We start from the raw sequence: 21,497 nt of genomic DNA, 5'->3' as shown, positions 1-21,497 counted from the left end.
TGGCTGCACCTCCTAATAACTTAGGCTTACACAAAATAGTTTGAACTGATCTGAAGTCAGCAATTGCTCAGAAATGGCTCCAAGAGACATGCCTAACCTGACCTTTTTACAGTATCTCTTTCAGATTTGCACTGAGCTCAAATTGGTCATTGCAGTTTTAATGTGTTGGTCAATCTAATGAGTTCTTTTTAAACAAACACTTTTAATGTTGGCACAGAGACGCTACCAGTTGAAGTCAATCAATCAATCGATCAAAATAAATAAATAAATAAATAAATAAATAAATAAATAAATAAGTAAAAAAAAAAAAAAAGTGTTGAGAAAGCTTAGGCATACCAAAATAAGAGACGTTTTGGGACTTTCTGCACCACTAAATTAATCAATGTATATTTTTAAATTTATGCTTGTGCTTCAAAGTCTTGGACGTTTGTTGTATGTAAAATGTATGCAGTATTATACTGATAATCTTTATTTTGTTATACTTGTTGGCATAAATCATGCAACCTATGCTCATATGAAATAATAAAAGCAATTAATTTAATGTTGTTTTTGAAGGAAATCCAACTGTTAAGTTATACACATTTGGGAAGTTTAACTGGGCGTTTGTCTCATTTGTGTGTTAATTTAGTAACAACATAACATGTTTTGGGTTCTGATCTTATGATAGCATTTTATATTTTAATGTAAAGTTTATAATAGACAGAACAGATTTGATAAATGAATACTCATCCCAGTCGGTTACATAAAGTTAACAGGTTTTATTTTTGTAAGCTTTGTTATTGTTGTGCACATACCAAAATAGCCTTGCAGGCATTACTCAATTAAGATCAAATTAATTGAGTGTATTTTTGTGAATAACATATTTTCCATCAGTTGTCATTAACTGGTGTTAAAAATATATAACATTATTCACACCAGAGAACTCAGTAATGTTAGGGCAGCTACAAACAGAGCATGTAAGCTCATATTGATATTTCTAGCTAAACTTTAATGAGCAGTAAACTATGCACCATTAGATGTTACATTTATATTACTATATCAGAATTTGTACTTAAAAACACATTCTTCTGGTTATTTCTTTATCTCTAGTATTCTTTTGTATGCACCATAACTCTATTCATGTGCATTACCAGTAATATACTGTTATGAACACTGTAAGTGCTGAATGGATAAATACTAATTTATTGCCCTTTCATGACTTCTTAGTAATCTCTATATAGCTTGAAATTACAAAGGAAAGCTTTCATCACATATCAATAGCCAACAAAAACTTCATTCAGTTTATTCATTAAAATGTTATTTCACTTGTGCAATGGCAGTTTCAACAATGGCTTTGTTTGAAAACAGGCCTGTAATGACAGTCACAAAATATGAAACCGAATGGCATCCCTTAGCTTAAATTCCACAATGTTATGTGCCAGGTATGCATAGTGTGCCACAAATAATGTTTTAGTTTTGTTTTGTCTTAATGTTTAAGGCTAAAAAAGATATTAATTGCCCTGGCAACACGTAATGCTTTTTAAAACATTTTTACTCTGTAAGAATTAGTCAATAAGACTTTAATCCTAAAAACTGATTAACATTTTATGGTTGTTTCTCAACACCAACTAACAATGAATTGCCAAAAAGAACCCTAGCAGATTTTGTTGTCACATTACAAGTGAAACTGGTAATTCTCCCTGTTTTACTTACAAAAATAGTTTGCCTTCCATTGTATCACTGAATTTTCCCATATTTATTTTGGCAAAGACTGACCAATACATGTGTAAACCCCTATTTAGATTATCATATACAAATATTTATATAAAATTTTTACAACACAAATTGCACCATTTTTTGCCTGTACAAGAGCATTGATAACGCCACACTGAATGAATCACAATTTAACAAACTATGATGTCACCTGGGCAAAGAAAAGGAAATTAAAACATTCATATAATAACTTAAAGGCATTTGGCAATTTGGCAATCTTTCATATCAAAGATAAAGCTTATGTTCAGTATCAATAGCCATGAAACAAAACTGCTATGGACCACTTTTATTTACAGACAGCTAAAATCTCCGACAGATCCATGCTCCACTTCACAACCTGAATTTGTCTTTTAAAGTGCATGCAATAATACCAGGAAGGAATCTGACTGCATTGATTTGTTGTAATAAAAAATTTATGCCAATTAATTTCGGATACTGAACAACAATTAAATTATAGTGCCTTTTTTCCTTTAAAAAAAAAAGAGGTGTGTTCTACCACAATATGAAAGTAACTGAATGCTCTCAATATAGTCACTATATTTTAAAATCTCACACTGTTTCAAAACCTGCCTTTGAATACAGCTTTTGACAACAGTATTCACATTCGCTGTGATAAACAAAGACAAAAACAGCTAATAGCCACGGTGAAGACGAAGGACACATTCTACAGTCGCAATGTCCTTTGATAACACCAAAGGCATTTTCACACAATATGTTCACTTTACAGGTTGGGTTCATTCTTTAACATATCAAAGTGCTTACTTGTACTAAAATATCCTGAATCACTGATTTTAATACCAAAAGTGGGTTGACGGCATGGAGAAAAGGGCTGTTCTTCTAGACTTAACTCTTTTGCTTTCTGAGCTCCGTTAAGTTACTTGTGTCAGCTGAAGGTTCCGTTCCAATTTCAGGAGTTTCCCCAGCCAGTAAATAAAGTTTTAAAAGACAGATCCAGCATGGTCACTGTAAAGGTGATCTTGGTAAATCCAATAGTAAGGGACATTACAGGCACAGCATATCCAGAGACATCAGCATCAAATTGCCCTGCCAGCCTGGATTTGATCATCTGTCATCTTCCTTGGGAAAGTCAAACGAGGCCAAGCTTCCAAAACCCAATCGGGTGCTCTCCACATCAAAGGTCTCTAGCTCTCTCTCTTGGCGCTCAAATAGATTTTTGACTTTTTCAGTCCGTTCTTTTTGAAGTGCAGCCAGTTCCTCTTCAATCTACAATTAAAACGTAGTAAAGACAAATGAAAAACACTAAATCCTTCTTCACTGCTTGCATTTAATATTCTCACAAAAACACTTTGAAATTGCCAGTTTTAACTGTCTAAGACTAAAACAGTCACACCATACTATAGTTTAGAATGTGTGTACGTGTGAACAATATTATTTTTAATTTCATGGCTAATTGGGGTACATGTTTTAGTGTAAAGTAAAAAGACTTACTTTCTGTTCCAGGTGAGCCCTACGCAAGGATGCTTTCTGCTCCAACTTCTGCATGTCTCTCTCATGCTGAGCCTCAGCCTGTGCCTTCGTCTTGCTTTGGTAGGCATCCAGGAGCTCCATCTCCTGCTGCAACTGGCGCTTTAAGGCCTGGCACTCGGCCTCATGCTCAGCTTCCAGACGTAGCTGCACAAAATAGGATTGCGGAGTGATAGAGTGGGGTAATTTTCACAATACACTTGTTTTAAACACATTTCACTTGGTTAGGAAAATATTGGATGCTGGGATGTCTGGCAGTGGCAGATTTAGATACAGTATGGGCAACATGGGCAGGGTCCCAGGGAGGAGTCTTGCCAGGTGGTGGCACTAAGCACAAGAGGAAAAAATAAATGTTCAGATCAATTGGGAGTCATATTATTTATGTCACTATGTGGATCAATTAACCCTTTTTGATGCCCGATTCTAGTTTGTAAGAGGCAGGGGACTGATGGCAAGATCTCCCACTCAGTTGTACGACATAGGGGAGGAAGTGGCTAACCTCGTGTTTCCCTACAGGAATAATGACTAATAACGGAGAGCAAAGAAAAAATGTCTAACTTTCATGCAGCAATGCACTTAGTCACATCAATTAAACTATTATATGCTAATGATTTTTTTGCGTGAAATCATTGCGAATAATATATAGTCAGTCTACCAGAATCATATAATATTTAATAATAATAATAATAATAATAATAATAATAATAATTATTATTATTATTATAAGGTTCAAAGTTATTAGGTGCCTAGTTTAGAAAAAATGTAAAAGAAAAGGAGGAACAGGCAAAAGACATAAGTATGTAGCAATGACATCACTTATAAATATATTATTCTGTATGCAGTAAAATAGGCCAGTCTGTTTGCTAGCCTGTGTTGCTATATTTCTAGCTCACATGGCTTTTTTTATATATCGCTATAATTTTTTTGTTATTTTTGTTGTTTGTTGTATTCCAAATAAATAATAATTAAATTAACATTGACTGTACTTGAAACCAACCATCAACGAAAAACATAACAACAACTAATGCTAGACGCCTGACTGAACTTCAGTCAGGCTATTTATACACATTTACCTAATTACTTTCCTCGGCTCAGGTGGTTGCTTACCTCACCTGACCGAGGTGCAGTCTGGGACATGAAGTCCAACTCAAACTAAAACTCCAAACAAAAACATAACAAAACACAAACTAAGAGAGGAGATAATTATGGAGATAATGGGCTCTTCCACTGTGCTTCGTTTCAGCCCATACCCATATACCCAAGTTTCGTTACTGTTAATGATGCTTCACACAAAATTTCATGTTCGCCATTTTTTTTCAACTTGCTAACGCACGTTGATCCTAACCCTAGGCCGCTGACAGCTTAGTGATTCACAGTCATTGAGCATTCCTTACTCTTTTACTGCAATTAATGCAATTACTGCAATGCAATGATAAAAAAAGTAAAATAATTATTTTTGGAAATTGGAAAAGAGCTGTGACCCCCATATGAAGAGGTCAAGGATAGCTCAGTGGTTAAGGCATTGGACTGTGGTTTGGAAGATCCTAGGTTTAAACCCCACAACACAAGGTCCTTAAGCCTGAACTGTTTAGCTGTATAATGAGATAAAAGTCATTTTTTTTTAGTCAAAGTCAAAATTTAAGTCATTTTGAATAAGGGCATCTGCCAAAAGCCTAAATACAAATGTAAATTTTGTATTTTTGTTTTTTTTACAAAACGCCGACTTTATATTTGTATATTGAATAGTTAAGTGAACGTAACTTTTATCATAGAAATCTGGGAGTCACTTACCGCTTGTGAGGCCATCATATCATTAATACTCTGCTCATACTGTTCAGCCAGCACAGCAAGCTTGCGCGTCTGCTCTTCCTTCAGATTCTTCAGCAAGGCTTTGTGGTCGCCTTTAGGGGAGACCTCTAGCTGATGATTCCTCAAAGCTTTGTACTGCTTATTTTGAACCTTACAAGTGTCCTGGAATTGCTTTTTGATCTGCATCTCCAATGTCTGGTTTTATAGCAGAACAAAAAAACATGTGCTTTGTGACTAGCATAAGAAAGGAATATCACATTTAAATCAATTATAGAATTAATAAATCTGTGCAAAAGTTTAAATAACTGCTGTAAGGTAAAAATGCTTTTAAGAACATTGATTTTAATTGTTTCTTTTTATGAATTTACAAAATGCTAACTGAGTAAACAGAAGAGAAGTCTAAATCAAATCAATTTGGTGTGATTCCCCTTTGCCCTTAAACCAGCATAAATTCTTACACTTTCACTCTTGCACAATGACAGGGTTTGATTAACCATTGATACCAAGGAACTGGGGTTACAAAAAGAAAATTGTAGCAGGTGTTCTGGACTGATAAGTGACAAATTTTTTTATTTGGCTATAAAAAAAGACAGGTTGTTTGCCAAAAGGCTGGACAGCTGTACAACAATGAGTGTCTGCAGGCAACCGTGAAGCATGGTAGATGTTCCTTGCAAGCTTAAGGCTTCATTTCTGCAAATGAAGTTGGAGATTTGTTCAGGATTAATGGTGTCCTCAATGCAAATAAATACAGGTACCCATCATGCAATACCATCAGTGAGGTGTCTGATTGGCCCTAAATCTATTCTACAGCAGATCAACAACCCCAAACATACAGCCAATATCATTAAGAACTATCTTCAGAGAAAAGAAAAACAAAGAGTCCTGGAAGAGATGGTGTGGCCCCCAGAGGGCCCTGATCTCCATATCACTGAGCCTGTGTGCAAGTGATCTGGTGTTATTTCTCCAAGATCTTAAAAACAATCTCCCTGACGAGTTCCTTCAAAACCTGTACCTAGAAGGATTGATGCTGTTTTGCAGGCAATGAATGGTCATACCAAATTTAAATTTTTTTGGGATTTCTCTTTGGTTCATTTAATTTACATTTTGGTAAATGATAAAAATGAACTATTCACACGTCTATTTTGAAAGCATTTTTACCATACAGCATTTTTTCACACCTGCCTAAAACTTCGGCCTAGTAGTCTCTCTCTCTGTCTCTCTCTATACCAGTCAAAAGTTTGGACACAAATTTGGATTTATTTTTCTACTTTCTAGAACAATACAGATTTTTTTTCTTTACTAAACTATAAAATAACACATATGGAATTAAGTACTTATGTTACAACAACAACAGTAAGTTGTTAATTTGAGACACAAAGGTAAACTGTTCTGGAATAGTTCTTGCAAGAACAGTATTGCCATATGCATTTGTAAAATCTATCAAGTACCATGATGAAACTGGCTCTCATGAAGACCATCCCAGGAAAGTAAGACCAAAACTTACCTCTGCTGCAAGTGAAAAGGTTACTTAGTCTCAATACTAGCATAAAAAAATCATCAACTTAGCAGTACTGTAGAGATCTTTATGAAGGCTTTACAGAGCATAGTAGTCTACTAATACACATCTTGTCTACTACTCATTTAAACAAATGTTAAAACGAGATTATTGCATATTTTGGACACCCTTAGCATCGTTTTATAATGTAGGAAGAAATAAAAATCAGAAAGGAGCATGGCATTAGGTGTCTCCAAACTTTTGACTGGTAGTAATAAACACACACGCATGAACACACACACACACACACACACACACACACACACTGTATACACCCATGGTTCTCAAAGTGTGGGGTGTGACCCACTAGTGGGGAATACAGACATGACATGTGGGGCGCAATGAATTAATACAAGTAAATTAAAATAACATCAGAGAAAAAGTGGAATTACAGTGCAACAATAACGGTTTAACGTCGGCATGTTAATTGCAGAGGAACAATATATAAGGAAACATTAGGTATTATATATGTGATTTAATTTATTCCAATGTGTATTCTGATGTTTCTGTATTTTTGTTAAAAATTCATATTTTATCAGGCAGTACTAGTCTGGAATTTCTAGTTTCCAGTGTGGCAACAAAGTTGCTTTTTGATCCTTCAGGCGCTGAACAGAAGGGAAGATCAATATCGTTCTACGCTTTTTGTTGCTATTTACAACATTTAGCGATGATCCCTAAATCATTTGTTGCGCCGCAGAGAATAATGGTGTTTATGCTTTTAAACATGTATAATTTAAGGCGGATGTAGCTTAAAGACAATGTAGAGAGGAAATATATCTGGGTATCTTATTCACGGGTTTATTTGCGCAGCTATTAAATTCGGAGATGCGAATATAAAACTAACTTTACCGGGGACACAAACCGGGTCAGTAGCGTACTGTATGTAGTGAGCATAATAACGTCAATGGATATATTTGTTACATGGACCACAAAAAAGCAGGTGATTCAGCACCATCAGCCTAATCAACCAAAAGGCCAGCCGAAAGGAAAACATGATGAAGCCTATGTTGTGCTTGGATTCATGGTGGGGATGGTGGGGGCAGAGGAGAGACCTGTGTGTGTTTTGTGTCTTAAACCGCTGGCAGCAGACAGCATGAGAACGAACAAAGTAGGAAGACACTTAGAGACAACACACCCAGTCATGTTAATAAGCCACTCAACTTCTTTGAAAGAAAGTTCTGGATAAGTGACGAAGTAAGCCTGTTATAACAATTGCACGTGTATTTGATCTGTTTTGTACTTGGTATTATTTGATCTTATTGGTTTAGAAATTGATATTTTAATAAATAGTAAACTTGGCCGATTTCGTTATCATTTTGTTGACAAGTGGGGCTTGAAAATTCGCCCACCCCCTTAAGTGGGGAATGACAGAAAATGTTTGAGAACCACTGGTATACACACAGAATATACATTTATGCTATACATAAGAGCTTTCAACATTAGTATTTTGTATTATTTAAACTAAAATCTGAATTTGTACCACCTCAATTTTATCCTATTCTAACTTTGCATGAGACTTGCATACTGTATTTCAACTATACAACTGTGTTGTAAATAATTCACTCTTCTTAAAACATGTGAACTGGATACTACATTAACCTTAAGGTTCCTTGGCTGCTGCCGGCGCTCCAGTGCATGTTTCCTGTGCAGCTCTCTCTGACGTCGGTTGTTGTACTCCTCCTGGTTCTCCAGTTCAGTGTGATGCTGCAAACGGATGAGCTCCATGCGAAGCCTGTGCAGACACTCCAACTGCCGTCGCTCCAGGTCCTGTGTGGACTCATCTTGCCGGATCATCAATGCATGCTCCATCTCCTTCTGCAGTTTCTTCTTGTTCAGCTCCTGGGACACATGGGAAAAAATTTTGCTTAATATTAGATTTTGGCTGCATCTATATACTGTGCATTTAAAAATAATAATGTGCTCTTGTGGTACACATATTAATTTAAGAAGTTACTCCTAACAACAATGTGATATGTGTATAAAAGCCACCTGCCCAAAATCTCTATCTTCCATTTAAACCTCACCACCATCAGCAAGACCAAAGAGCTGTCAAAGAAAGTCAGGAACAAGATTTTAGACCTGCACAAGGCTGGAATGGGCTACAAGACCATCAGCTAGAAGCTTGGTGAGAAGGAGACAACTGCTGGAGCGATTATTTACAAATGGAAGAAATACAAAGTAACCATTAATGGCTCTATATGCAAGATTTCACCTCATGGACTAAAAATAATCATGAGGAAAATGAGGGACCAGCCCATGACTACACGGGGGGAGCTTGTGAATGATCTCAAGGCAGTTGGGAGCACAGTCACCAAACAAACCATTAGTAACACAATACGCCTGCATGGATTAAAATCCTTCAGCGCAGCAAGGCTTCCCCTCCTTAAGGAGACACATGTACAGACCTGTCTGAGGTTTGCCAATAAACAGAGAAGGATAAGATAAACTGCTGTGGTCAGATGAGACCAAAATTGTCATCAACTCGACTTGATGTTTTCGGAGAAAGAAAAATGCTGACAATGACACTAAGAACACCACAGTCCCTACAGTCTAGCACAGAGGTGGAAACATAATGCTTTGGGACTGTTTCTTTGCCAAAGGAACAGATTGACTTTGCTGCATTGAGGGGCCAATGGATGAGGCCATGTGTTGTAAAATATTTTATGAGAACCTCCTGAAGATGGCTAGTGGATGGGTCTTCCAGCATGAAAATGACCCCAAACATACTGCCAAGGCAACTAAGGAGTGACTCAAGAATTAGCACATTAAGGTCATGGAGTGGTCTAGCCAGTCTTCAGACCTTAATCCAATAGAAAAATTCATGGAGAGAGCTGTAACTACGAATTGCCAAGCAACAGGCAAGAAACCAAGTACTAAGTCATGTTTTGCTTGGGGATCAAATACTTATTTTCCTCACTGAAAGGCAACTTAATTCATAACATTTGTATCATGTGCTTTTTCTGGATTTTTGGTTGATCTTCTGTCTCAATCCTTTACCATAAACCTATGATAAAAATGATAGACCCTCTATTTCTGAGTAATATATATATATATATAATTTAATGATTACGGCTTTCAACTCATGAAAATCTTGAAAGTATAAAAAAATCCTAAAATTGAATATGATTTAGAATACAGAAAGGGTTAACTTCTAAAATGTATGTTAAAATAGGGACCCAATACAGTGGAACCTTGAATTATGAGCATGATTTATTCCGGAAACATGCTCATATATCAAAACTAATTTCCCCCTTAAAAAATAATGAAAACTCTTTATTTATTCATTAATTATTCATTCCATAACCCCCAAAATAAGTATATAAAAATTATTAATACAAAATATAAAGTAAAAATAAAACAAATAAACCTGCAACCTTAACTTTACCTTTAAAAAAAGGAAAAAATAAATCCTGACAGATAAGTGTTTGCATGTTTGTGTGTGTGTAAAGCTAAAGTAGGATGTGAGGAGGAAGGACTGCATTTAGAGGAATGAAGCATTTAGTATATGTCACTGGTGAAGTCCAGGTTGCTTTGATAGCAGTATTCAGCTCATCTGTATTGTTCGGTCAGTTGCTTCTTATCTTATTCATGACACTTACTGTTCATGTCTTGCTGTTCAGGTGAGAATTATGTTGCTGGAAAAGGAAACCAGCATCTCCGTAAAGCTTGTTAGGTGGACAGAAGCATGAGGTTCTATAAAATCTCCTCATACAGTAGATAGCTGGCTTGACTTTGGAATTGATAAAACACAGTGGACCAATACTAACAGATGACATGGCACCCCAGTTCATCACAGCATGTGGAAACATGGTCAAGCAACTTAGATTCTGTGCCTCTCCACTCTTCCTCCAGACTCTGGGACCTTGATTTTCAAATGAAATTAAAAAAAAATACTTTAATCTGAAAAGAGGACTTTGGAGGACTGAGCAATGGTCCATTAAGAGGACTTTGGAGAACTGAGAAATGGTTATTTTTATTTTCTCTTAAAGCTGTCTGTGTCTGGTGGCTCTTAATGCACTGACTCCAGCCTCATTCTACGCCTTGCAAAGGTCGTGCAAAGGTTGTGGTTATTGCTGTTGCTTCTAAACCTTTTTCTACCACATTTTTTCCGTCCAGTGAATCTTCCATGAATATGTTTAAACACAGCAATCTGCTTGCCCATTCAGCGATGACCTTAAGTGCACTGAACTTGACCAAGAGGTACATGGTGTTTACACTGTATGAATAGTTGTAACATACTCGAAATTCAAAATATTTGAATATAATTTTGAGATACAGTTTTTTTTTATTTCATTGATAATTATTAAAACTAAGAAATGAGTTAAAAATATTTTTACTTTACAGGAATCTTTCACTTTTTAATATAAATTACAATAATTTGATACAATGTGTGTATGTGTGTGTGTGGATGCGTGCAGTACTTTGGAAAAGACTTTTGGTATATTCATTTATCATACCAGCATTTTTATTTACAAATTCATTAAATTATATACCATTCAATATTTCTAATCTTAAAAAAAATAAATAAAATTACTAACATTACAGAAGAATATTTGCATGCCTGTAAAGAAAGCAACATATTATATAACAGACAGTGACAGTTTTGAAAACCAAAAAAATCTAATGTACTGTATGCTCTTGGCTTTCACATGAAAATAGAAGGGATCGAGCATGACAAAGATCATCTCGGGTTACTTTGCTGTAACCCTGTTCCTTTAAAAAGCGAGAACAAGATGCTGCGCGAAAGCGCTATGGGAAATGATTCCTCGTGACCGGTTGTGAAGCACGTGTGTGTCAAACACGCCAAATATTTTGGCATGTATAACCTGAGGCAGGTGAAGTCCACCTGGAGGTTATAAATAGGCATGAACCGGAAACACCTTCAGGTCAATTTTGTTTGAAGGATGTCCAGTCACGCATGCAGCGCGGCATTGGAGCGCAGCATCTCGTTTCCGCTTTTTCAGGGAACAGGGTTACAGCAAAGTAACCCGAGACGTTCCCTTTCAAAAGCTACACTCGATGCTGCGCGAAAGCGCTATGGGAACGAGAATACCTACTCCGCCACACTGCAAGTGTCTGGACCCCCAGGGTTGTAGCCTGGCATCCAACCATGACGCCTGACCGATGTCTTGCGGAAAGGCAGCCTGCCGCATGCCATGTTTGGAAGCCCCTCTTGCCGGAGCAATAGATGAGGCAAGCTTCCTGGTCGAACAGCCCTAATCACTAGAGGCGAAGTATGCCACGCGCCTCATAGGCGAGAGCACTAGCATCTCTAACCCGACTCGTCTAAGGGCTGCTGCCCTTCGGCTGCGGCCCCACAACATATGAAACCCTGCTCTAATTTACGCCACTGGCTAGTGCGGTGGTGTACTGTAAATCCTAAGGAGCATGAACTAGACACAGTTAATGAAGTCTTACTGCCCCGTAGCTGTACAGAACAGAAGCTTCGAAGCACAATAGAAGGGGTGCTTTCCACCAGCCCCATCAGTCAGGACGTAGGTGAGAAGCGGCTACGTATGTTCTGAGTGCACTAGGGCAAAAGCCTGAGGTCAACTTTCTTGCAGAAGCTCCAGCACTGAAGCGGTTCGGCAGTGGACTGGGTCTGCATGTTTCGCCATGTCCTTGTGTAGTTTTCCACGCTAGGACATGTTACCCTCCTGACTGCTGGAGGGAGTATTTCAGGGCCAGAAATAGAGTCATCGTTTCGGGGCAATTGATGTGCCACACGAGAAGATGACCTCTCCAGCTCCCTTGGGCTGGGCGGCCATCTAAGGTTGCGCTCCGGCTTCTAAGGGAAAAACGTCTGCCGTTAGCAACTTGCGACGACAGCACGGACCTAGAGTGGGAACCAGAGTCAAGGACAAGGGTCTGAACCACATAGAAAGGGTACGAAGCTCCCGGCGCGTAACCCTTGTTGCCTCTGGGGATTGGCCCTTGGATGAAATCCCCCGGCACTAAGCCACCACTGAAACCACTCTGGGAGCAGTGACGTTACCACCTCGCCTAGCTTATACTCCTTTAGAGTATGCTTTAATGAATTCGGCACGCGCAGGAGACAGCTGTGCCCGCATTGCACTCGGATTCCACATGACACTCAACCTATGGCGTTAGGGCTCCACCCTAAGAAGTGAGGTAACTAGGGCGACGTACTGACGCCGACGGAGGGGTGGTGATGGTGGTGGCTGTTAGGTGCTCGGTGTCCTGAAACACAGCAGAAGGAACCCGAGCACCTAACACTTTGTCCTGAGGATACTGGTTTTCCACAGTGCTCCGTGCTTAAGGAGACATAGCTGGCAGTGGGTTCCCGCTGCCAGCCTCTCTAAAGATGCACGAACTTTAACACCTCGGCTAGATGGGTGTGTTAGGTGTTCAGCATCCTGAACATAGGAGGAAGGGACCGAACACCTAATGAATCACTGGAGACCGCTGCTCTCCGAAACACCAGTGGTGGCGGAGATTGAACCATGGCCTCCCAAGGATGCTGGTCCTCTTTATAGCTTCGTACCTAAAGAGACATAGCTGGCAGTAGGGTTCCCACTGCCAGCCTCTCTAAAAGGTGCAGCTCTCAGTAGGTCAGTCTGGTATGCCTGCAAAGCCATTGTGTGCAGGGCTGCACCAGGCTGACCCGCTGCCTGAAAAATCTTCTCCCACCAACGAAGATGTTAGTCTACACGCTTGGTGGGGAGTGTGTATTCTTCCCAAGAGGATGAGCTCCCAGGAGAGATATAGCCCGTGAGCGTCTCTCTGATCTGGGACATCATCATAAAGGACTGCGCTTTCATCCATGACATTGGAACAAATCAAATGTCAATAGCACAAAAACACAGGATAAATATGGCTTATTCCATGAAAGAGTTAACTCATGGAGGTCGCCAGGAGGGGAGGGGCCATCATTGAGGCCCCTCCTCCTCTGGCCACCCGACAGACACCTGTCGGCTGACCGTGAGCGTTTGGGGGATTTATTTAATTTATTTATTTTTACCGCGAATCGAGGTGTACGCGTTGGACCGCACGTTACCACCTCTAACACCAGCTAACACACCGGCTCATCAGTAGAGGAGCGCTCTAGAGTGATAGTTTCCATCTCCGCGGAAGCGAGAGAGAAAGTTCTTCCCCCCCTTCACAAGAAGCGCCGAAGCGCGCTGGAGAAGTGGAAGGTAAAAGACTCATAATCCGGCGAGAGAGTGAGAGAAAAGGAAAATCCTGTCTCGTGCGCCTCGGCCAGATTTGCACGCAAGAAATGTGCTGCGGGTCGCGGTTTCACTTTAAGACGGCGAACCCGAGCGCGCGGGACTTTGATAGGGAGAAAATCGCAATACTTACCTGCTCCCTGAAACCCGAGATAGCGTGCTCCTCCCCCAAACACTCAAACAGAAAACGTGAAGATCGCCCTCAGTGAGATATTCTTCCACACGGAGGGACAGACTCGTGTCTAACTCGGCCATCTTTCTGATGAGTAGTAAGACACTTTCTATTTTCGCTTTCTGTTAAAAAATGCTTGCACACACGCACACACACAACATGGATCCTGAAGAGAAAATTTTCTGAGAGTGTTTCCGGTTTATGCCTATTTATAACCTCCAGGTGCACCTCATCGGTTGACGTCACCTGCCTGAGGTTATACATGCCAAAATATTTGGCGTGTTTGACACACACGTGCTTCACAACCGGTCACGAGGAATCGTTTCCCATCGCGCTTTCGCGCAGCATCGAGTGTAGCTTTTGAAAGGGACCCAAAAGAACTCTGGCATGTCCTCCTGCACGTTCAGTGAAACCTTCCAGCTGTTGTACTTATAAAACTGCACGAATCTGTAATATTTGGTTACTTTTAAGCAATTTTTTTTACACCAAATATGGACTGTGTTAACTATTTAGTGTTCTTTATTGAAGTTGATTTTATGTAGAAATGTTTTCAAAGGCATCTTTGCTTATTTTTTGTACATGCACAAGACTTGTACAGTACTGTAAGCAAAAAAGCTCTTAGGTTTTAGTGTGCTAGAGAATATGAGTTATTCTGAATAGTAGTTTTATTTTATACTTTGTCACACTTTTTTTAGAAACCTGATGGTTCAGATCTATCCTTCCAGGTTTTAATAATGCATTGAAGGGTTCTTAACCCAATTCCAGCTATTTTAAATCTCCTTAGTTGTTTTCTTTGCTTGATGCAGTCCAATACTTTGACCTTCCTGATATTCAGGTAGTCGGCTGACCTCATTTTTAGCACATAATGCTACTAAACCTAGATCTGACCACCTAAAGCAACTCCAGATCATAACACTGACTTCACAGGCTTGTATGTCAGGGCCAGGGGTAGCTTAGTGGTTAAGGCATTGGACTACAGTTCGGAAGATCCCAGGTTCAAACCCCACAACCACCAAGTTGCCACTGTTGGGCCCTTGAGCAAGGCCCTTAACCCCTAAACTGCTCAGATGTGTAATGAGATAAAAAAAATTTAAATGTAAGTCGCTCTGGATAAGAGCAAATGCCTAAATGTGAATGTAAATGTAATGTCAGGCACTACGCATTATGAGTGCATCACTTCATCTGCCTCTCTCCATCCCCTTCTTACCTGATGCAACCATCAATCAAACAATCTGGATTGTGACTGTCCCCATATCTAAATATCTCTATCTCTTCTCTTCATTTTTCTTCTCTCCCTCTGTTAAGCTACACATGGTGCTCCTGAGCTGCCAGTGATCTAGATCCCCTGTGCCCTCTGGGCCTGTCTGACTTATAGGTTACTGGTTGGAGATCTCATCACATAGAAATAGTTCAGGACTGAAATTTTAACAGTTTTGTACCTGAGCCTCCAACAACAGAAGTGGACTCCATATTAACATAAACAAATCTCCTGTTATATTGAACTTCCACCCTCTTAACACACAGTATGACCACAAATCAATCCCTGCTATCTGTAATCACCCAAATGAGGAGGGTTTCCCTGTTAGGTCTGGTTCCTCTCTATATTTTGTCCTATTTGCCCTCTCAGGGAGTTTTTCCTTGCCACTGTACCCTTGGCTTGCTAATCAGGGACAATCTAATCATTTTTAATTATACATATTTTCTCATATATGTCATATTCATTTCATTAAATTAATTTTAATTCTGTACAGCTGCTTTGTGACAATGACCAACAGAACTATACAAAAAAAATTGATTTGAAATAAATCTGGACTTATCGGACCCCATGATGTTTTACCAATGTTCCATAGTTTTTCATTTTTTATGTTCTATAGCATTTCTTTTTTCTGATAAGCCTAATTGACAAGTTTTGTTAAGGCAACACAACGGTTCAGTCTCAATCCTGTGAGTTCTCATCGCAATGTGCATCTGGAAATGCTCTTAATGCTTGCTATTAAATATAGCAATTAGTTCTACTGGTGTTTTTTTTTTTTTGCGATTTTATTTCACTAAGCCTTTAATTGATCTTCCATCACGCTGATTCAAGATTTTTCTTTCAGACCACATTTCTTCCTTGAAGATGATAGTCCACCACTATCCTTCCAGATTTTAATAACACATTTTACAGTTCTTAACCCAGTTTTATGAGTGTCAGCAATTTATTAATTGCTCTTATTTTCTTGATGCAGAGCAATAATTTGACCCTTTAGAGCAACATCAACCAAGGCCATGCTCATTTTAGTCTTCTGATATGGTTATTGAAGGAATGAGAAGCTACTCACTGCATAAATTAGGGTTAAATAACTTGATTAGGGCTGAATCAAGTTGATCACTGCAATAATAATCCAGTTAAAGGCTCTTAACTATTTGCTTAGATAAATCCAGGTGCTGACTTTTTGGGCCAGGGCAGTATGTATATATTCTTTTAAAATGTTGTACCTCGTCAAAAGTACTGTATTTCACAGCAATAAAAAGCTTTTCATAAATTGCGGCAAACATGTATTACCTGTCTGCCCCATTATGACAAAGTAAGAAAGGGCCACTAAGAGGAAGTTTGTTGGAAATTAGATATGTGCACTTTATAACTTACCTCCCGTATCTGTTCCTGTTCAAATTCATGTTTTTTTATGAGGCTTCGTCTTTTTAGAGCACGGCAGCTTCTTTCATAGATGAGCCTCTGCTGGTTGAGCAGCTGTGCCTCCTCCTCGGCCTGTGAATGCTGCATTGTCTCCTTATGGCGTGACAGCATCTCCTGCTTCTCCTCCTTTGGTGTGCTAAGGTCCTCATTCATCTCCTGCAGAAATATGGCCATATTCAAGCCAATTGTACTCATTCATTCACTTCCCATAACCACTTTATTCTGTTAGTATTGCTGTGGACTCAAGTATTGTTGGTATTGCTGTTGACAGAACTTAGAGAAAATAGATAAACCAAGAGGACACCCATGTGGACATGGAAAGAACATGCACAGAAACTGTATAGGCCACAGTAAACCCTAGTTCAGAGATCCTTAAGCTGTGAGGTGCCAATGCTCCAACTATGCCACCCAACATTTGTATTAAAATATCTAAGACCCTTAGTTCCACAACTATTAAGGTGTCCATACCAGAGCCATACATTGCTGGTTGTTAAAGACAACATATCCCACTATGCTCTCTGGGCCTAAAGGACAGCTTTGCCGAGTTTTCTTGGCACATACACTATGGAGTTCAAAAGGTGTTTGACTTCACAAATGTTAGTTAGTGTTTTAGCATGTCCGCTTTCACTCTTGGTATGGTATTTATAAAATAAATAATTACAATATGACTATGTTAGAACCAAATTAAGTGAAATAAAAAAGCAAGTTTAAAGAAAAGTGGTTATTATAATCAAGCTTACATCTAAAGGACCTGACTAAATACCCAATACAAGAAAGGACTCTTCATAATTAAAAACCATAAGGCAAATTGTAGTTGGAGCACTTTTGTCTGAAAACCACTAACTTTCTTCATTCTGTCCCTGCACAGTCTGTACTGCTTTTTCTGTGTGTCCAAGAAGGTGGTCAGCTCCTTCTTCTGTTGGACCAAGATTTGTTGCTGGATTCTCTTTTCCTCTGTGGCTGTTGCTTTCATCTATAGTTGGATAAAACATGACAAGTCAATGATTACATTAAATGTACACAGTGTAGTATAGTAGTCCATTGATTGTTAATGAATTGCAAATACAAACAATATATCATAATTTCATAATTTATTTACAAATTTTAGATGATATTAGGTATTCTATAAAAGTAAAAGTCAATATTTATAGAGAAACAAATAAATCATGCATGCCTAGACAAGATAAAAAAAAAATCCACCATTTAGTTACATATAGACCCTCCAGAACATATAAATGGCAAATAATCTTTTCTTCTTGCAACGTTAACTTTAAACAGATCAAAATCTGTTTAAATGTAATTGATAAGTATTCACCCTTTAGGTGAAAAAAATCCACCCAAAAATTAAGTAAATTTAAACAAATTAACCTGCAAAGTACCCGTGATAAGAACTGTGGCTTATGTACTGTAAGATGAGAGAGGATAGCTGACTGAGCATGGAACGTCTCAAATTGCCCAATAACCCACAGCGCATGAGAGAGAAGAACCTTTGGCTCAGTTGTAATCATGTGATGCTCGTCAGACAAAGCGCATGGGTACTACTCATTTATCAAGACCTCGTCCGTTAATTAAGTTAAAATATATTTTTAAAATTTGCTCATCTTGCTCACAGGCCAAGTTACGCCGCATCTAAGTTCCACTATATATGGGAAATGTTGGTGGACAGCATTTTTCAGGTCATGTCAAAGATTTGGAATTGGATACAAGTATGGGTTTTGACTCTCTTGTCCAAAAATACAACTCTCCTTTCCCCCCAGTTGTTCATTTGTAGTTTTTGCCTTGTGTTTTGGTTCACTGTTGTGTTGGAACAAATATTTTGCCCTAAAGAAAGACACCTAGATGACTAGAATTGGGTTCTATTCAACAATTTGCCTGAGATGCAACAAGCTGAAAAGCAACCCTAGAGCATGATGTTTCCACTAATGTGGCTGATCACAGCATTGGTGTTATCTGGAAATTGGGCTGTGTTTGGTTTAGGCTAAACATTATTCTTTGAATTTGAACCAAATGGCTTAACTTTTGTCTGATCAGACCACTCTTCCATATAGGCCAGATCTACAAGGATCTGAGAATATTGCTGAGGTCTGGCCAGGTTCTACTGATTTAGTCCACAAGCTCTGTAACCCCATCTGTTTTGATTTTGGCCTGATGTGATAGTGTCTGGGTTGTGGTATATGCTGTACTTTTCTGCTTTGGTACAAAGGAGTTTTCAATGCTTTTTTTCAAAGATTTGTTGTTGTTTTAATAACCTTCCTTTCTTCATCTTAACTTGAAGCTTCTTGGTTACTGTAATTTGCCATTTTGTCTGTAAGACCTTCCAAGCCAGACATATTTACCGTGCAAATCTTTAGAACACTGTCACTTCAAAATTGTATACCAGCAACCGATTGCACACAAAAAATATATGCATAAGGTAGCCTTGAAATTGAAACCATTTAAAGAATGCACTGTTCCTGATGAACTAGGACTCAGTTTACCTCCTTCTCCAACTGGGCAGACTGCTTCTTGGCTAGCCGCTCCAGTTCAATGTAAGTGCTGTTGGCCTGGGTCTCTACTTCCTTCTGCAGCCGGAGCTTGTGCTCATCCATCTCGGCCTTCAGCTTATTCTCCAGCACGATCAGCTGCTTCTGGTGCTGCCGCCGCATGCGTTTGTACCCTGACATCTGCTCCTGCCGCACAGAGTCCTGCTCATGCTCCTTGATCTCCTTGCTGACCTACAAGGCAGTACATAAAAAGTAGGAGTTTATGCATGTTTGCAGAGGTATCATAGAAAAGTTTATTTTCTCAGTTTTTCTATGTGACTGTAAAAAGCTTATATTTTTCTTAATGTTTACTGGAAGCATAGCATCCTTAGACAAATTTAGCAGTTCACTGTTGAGTATTGTATTTAAAATATATTTGACAGCAGCAGCCAAAGTGTAAAAGTCCAGAATAAAGTAGAATGAACTGTGAGTTTTTTTTTTTTTACATTCACCTCAGACTGCAAAGTGAATTCAGTGCAAAGAGATTTCCTCATAAACTTGCAAATACTATGCACATAGCTCCTGGTCATGGTTCCAAGTCAGAGGTTCTGGACTGAAGTACATTGTCAATGCTGAATCTGTAAGCTGCTTTCATGGCCCAGAGCAATTGCCTGAATTGAAGATATTTCCATAGCATACAGACTCTAATGCAGGCAGTTTGTATGTTATTTAACGCTGGCGAATAATTAAATAATTAAATAAATAAATACACATTAAACAGCTGATCAGTTGTAGGCCACCGCTGATTATCAGCTATTAGCTTAACTTAAGCTAAGCTACAGCCCCGATATGTCGAGGCACATACAGTAATCACTAGGCCTAATAATTTGTCATAACATAATTCGTTTCTTAAATATTAACGAAGGCAGAGTCATCTGTTTAACATGGGCCTGAGTGAGAATCTGACATGCACAACACTTGAATTTAAAAAAGGACATGACATCATAAATGATAAGAAAAACATGTAACAACATATTCCCAGCTAACAAAGCAAAAAACGAAAAAGGCCGATCGTGTTGTGATTTGTAAATAACGAGAAGAAAATGAAAGACAAGGAAAGAGACGTGAATGGGAGAGGAGGAAGAAAATGAGAGGGGGGAAAGGGCTTATTAACAAGATGTGGTTGCCATAGCTACAGATGCGGGGCCTGCGCGAGCGGCCTGTTTCTTCTTATGCAAAGAAATCGGAAAGCGGACAGAGAAACGGGAAGGAAAGCGCGAGCCTACCGAAGATGCCGGTGCGACGGTGGCGAGGCGCGCGCGGATGCTGCAGGGGCTCTAACTTTAGCGTCGGCGCGCGCAGCTCCGGGGAGAAGAAGCAGGCCGCGGCTTTGGCCCGGCGCGCCCGTCTCGAGCCTCATCCCTCACTCTAGCATCCTCCTTCTGCTGCAGGGGGGGAGCGAACACGCGAGCCACGGATGATGTTGGGGGGTGGGCACCAGCCGCGCGTTTCGCCGCCGCTGCTGCTGCTGCTGAGGATGAGGATGCTCTTGAGGAGGAGGAGGAGGAGAAGGAGGAGGAGGATAATGCCGCTGCTGCCGCCGACGATGATGATGATGCTGCTGCGTCTCCCAGCGTCCCGCGTAAGGCATAGTTCGCGCGCGGCATCCTCTATCTCGCTCCGCGTTTCCCCTCCCCAACCCGCGGCGTTCAGCGTTCGTTGATCACGGGCGTCGCGCGGCGCTCCTGACCGCGAGCGAACGCTGCATGGCGGCGGATGTCGCCTGGAACAGCAAGCCGAGGAGGAGGAGGAGGAGAAAGAGAGAGAGAGAGGGAGAGAGAGAGAGAGAGAGACCGCTTTCTGGGGAGGAATATCAGGGGGAGGTGAGGAGGAGGACGGGGAGAGGAAGAGGCGGAGGCGAACGGATCCGGTGGGAAAGGGTGACTTATGCAATGCCCAGCGCATACCGGGGTTAACATACACTTATATACGTATTCCTCCGCATTGAGCTCTTAACATGTACACCGCATTATTACTAAGTCAAACACTTCCTGTCAATCATCTGTTACAGTGTTTGTTTCCAGTTTCATGGGAAAAACGGCCACGGTGACTTCTGGGCATTCGTTCAGATTTCTCCAAAGGACCAGACGACACACAAAAGCCTATCAATACTACACAAAGCTTAAATAACATCCTGGCATTACATTTAACCCAGTCATACACTAAAAAGGCCTACAGTACCTCACTCACTCACTAATCTTATATACTGCTTTATCCTGTATTCAGGGTCGCAGGGACCTGGAGCCTATCCCAGGAGGCTTAGGGTACCCTGCACACGGCAGGGTACCCTGGACAGGGTGCCAATCCATCGCAGGGCACACACACACTATGGGCA

At 39.8% G+C, this 21,497-nt stretch overlaps 1 protein-coding gene across 2 annotated transcripts; it reads right to left on the bottom strand.

Moving 5' to 3' along the window:
* Positions 1 to 326: 326 nt before the first annotated feature.
* taok3b (TAO kinase 3b) lies at positions 327 to 20,454 on the bottom strand. Of its 2 annotated transcripts, none has more exons than XM_053486022.1 (8): positions 20,389 to 20,454; positions 19,118 to 19,354; positions 17,485 to 17,613; positions 16,593 to 16,796; positions 8,201 to 8,440; positions 5,029 to 5,241; positions 3,202 to 3,384; positions 327 to 2,976 (listed from the first exon to the last, which is right to left on the bottom strand). In XM_053486022.1, exons 2-8 carry the CDS (start codon positions 19,301 to 19,303, stop codon positions 2,815 to 2,817), a joined length of 1,317 nt encoding a protein of 438 aa, XP_053341997.1. In that variant the 5' UTR covers positions 19,304 to 19,354; positions 20,389 to 20,454; the 3' UTR covers positions 327 to 2,814. The 2 variants fall into 2 exon arrangements, with proteins under 2 accessions (XP_053341997.1, XP_053341999.1); XM_053486024.1 differs by having other exon boundaries at positions 8,201 to 8,437.
* Between the last annotated feature and the right edge of the window lie 1,043 nt (positions 20,455 to 21,497).

The sequence above is a fragment of the Clarias gariepinus genome, chromosome 24 (genome assembly GCF_024256425.1).
Source record: "Clarias gariepinus isolate MV-2021 ecotype Netherlands chromosome 24, CGAR_prim_01v2, whole genome shotgun sequence".
NCBI lineage: Eukaryota > Metazoa > Chordata > Actinopteri > Siluriformes > Clariidae > Clarias > Clarias gariepinus.
Note: the sequence above shows the minus strand (reverse complement) of the source record. Positions and strands in the feature narration are given on the sequence as shown.

Bases quoted from the DNA above. Each gene is read 5' to 3' on its own strand.
- taok3b (XM_053486022.1), bottom strand. From the start codon at position 19,303: ATGTCAGGGTACAAACGCATGCGGCGGCAGCACCAGAAGCAGCTGATC. The intron at 17,614-19,117 runs GTAAACTGAGTC...ATCCAACTATAG, and splicing joins CTGCCCAGTTGGAGAAGGAG to ATGAAAGCAACAGCCACAGA. The intron at 8,441-16,592 runs GTAAGTTATAAA...CATGTGTCCCAG, and splicing joins AACAGGAACAGATACGGGAG to GAGCTGAACAAGAAGAAACT.